Genomic DNA, 1,970 nt, shown 5'->3' with positions numbered 1-1,970 from the left:
AAGCAAAGAGAAAGAAAAAATGGACGATTTAAGCGGTATCAGAAAAGACAATGCAGAGAACGTTGAAACCTCGGACGGTCGGAATACTCCAGCACAAAATGAATTGGTCCTACTTCCAGAATAGAAAATATTGGAGCTACAAGGGGAATTTGAGAAGGTCCGGAACTTGGCAAACCTTTCCCTCACCCTAAATGCCCCCGGCATTAAACAACAAAACACAAACGCCCAAAACTCAGTACCTCCCTAAAACACACAAAATCCGCAAAATCCTCCCGCACCACATCAATACACCACACCTTCTCAGAACCACAACCCTTCACCGATACCTACTCATTAACAACACCATCACCACCCAACTCAATACCCGCAAACAACCGCATACCACACCCCTTAGAATGTATCAAAGCCTACTCCTAACCCATAAAACTCAACTAATGACCACCATTACGCCCATATTCCCGAAGTCCACCAAAGCAACCCCATATATGTGGAAACCTTACCCTACACCACATAACAGACCCTATACATACCTCAATCAGCCGAGAAGGATCTGTTCATCAAGAATATGGCAGAGGAACTCAAGAAACTTACTGGCAGAGTTCAAAGTGTCGTAGGGGGAAAATGCGTTGAGGGTTTTAATTATGAAGATTTGTGTACTCAATCAGATGTAGCACTGCCAGAGGGTTACAAACCTCCAATGTTCGAAATGTTCGACGGAACTAGTGAACCGAAGGTGCACTTGAGAACATATTGTGACAAGCTTGTAGGAGTTGGCAGGGATGAAATAATCTGCATGAAGTTGTTCATGAGAAGCCTCACCGGAGACACCTTGTCTTGGTACATCAGTTAGAACCCAAAGAAATGGGCTAATTGGGTGACCACGGCATCAGATTTCATGGATCGGTTCAGGTTTAACACAGAAAATGCACCAGACGTTTTCTACCTTCAGAATCTCAAGAAGAAGCCAACGGAAAATTTTCGCGAGTATGCTACTCGGTGGAGGTCTGAAGCTGCAAAAGTAAGTCCAGCGCTAGAAGAAGTTAAGTTGGACCAAAAGGTTAAGTTTGACTCCGGTCAAACCTTTGGATAAACGACCTCGGAATTGGAATTTGACATTTCCAATAGGTTCGTGTGATGATTTTAGATTTGGGCGTATGCTCGGTTTGGGTTTTGGATGACCCGGGAGCGTTTCGGCGCCTAATATCAAAAGTTGGTTCTTGAAGAAGTTTGAAGTTCTTTAAATTTGGTTTGGAGCGGATTTTAGTATTATCGAGGTACAAACAAAATTCTGAGATCGGGAATAGTTCCTTAATGTCATTTAAGACTTGCACGCAAAATTTGGTGTCAATCTGAGTAGTCTAAGCACGTTTCGGCGCATTTTGAGTAAATAGAAGAACTTGAAGTTCATAAGTTTGATTCAAATGGTTTTGGGGTGCGATTCTTAGTTTTAATGTTGTTTCGGGATTTCCGAGAGTTCGAGCGAGTCCGTTTTATGATTCCAGACTTGTGGGTATGTTCGGGCGGGGGCCCCAAGTGTCGATTGGACGAGGCTCGGACCAAGTTGGGAGCTGAAGCTCCCCACATCTGTCATACTCGCACCTGCACTTGGCCAGCCGCAGGTACGGGTTCGTAGGTGCGAGCCACGAGCCGTAGAAGCGAGGAATCAAGGGCTACCCAGGAACCGCAGATGCGGAAGGTTGGGCGCACCTATGTAACCGCAGGTGCGAGAGCCGCGACTGCATGTGTGAAAAGGCTCGCAGATGCGGCCCTTTGTATCCGCAAAAGCGGATCCTGGCTAGGCAAGGGAGAAGCGCACCTGCGAGGCAATTGTCGCAGGTGCGAGACCGCAGATGCGGCCAAGGCACCGCAGGTTCGAAAGTCGATGGGCAGTGAGGGTTCATTTAATATGGACTTAGGCCATTTTTATCACATTTTCTTCCACTCTTGGGCGATTGGAGAGCTTTTAAGGA

General features: G+C 46.3%; 1 protein-coding gene across 1 annotated transcript; it reads left to right on the top strand.

The window, feature by feature from the left end:
• The first annotated feature begins 565 nt into the window (after positions 1-565).
• On the top strand, positions 566-1,090 carry LOC138898227 (uncharacterized). Its single transcript, XM_070184275.1, has 2 exons — positions 566-837; positions 910-1,090. Exons 1-2 carry the CDS (start codon positions 566-568, stop codon positions 1,088-1,090), a joined length of 453 nt encoding a protein of 150 aa, XP_070040376.1.
• The last annotated feature ends 880 nt before the right edge of the window (positions 1,091-1,970 follow it).

Source organism: Nicotiana tomentosiformis, chromosome 8, assembly GCF_000390325.3.
Source record: "Nicotiana tomentosiformis chromosome 8, ASM39032v3, whole genome shotgun sequence".
Taxonomy (NCBI): Eukaryota; Viridiplantae; Streptophyta; class Magnoliopsida; order Solanales; family Solanaceae; genus Nicotiana; species Nicotiana tomentosiformis.
This window is presented reverse-complemented; position numbering and strand designations above follow the sequence as displayed.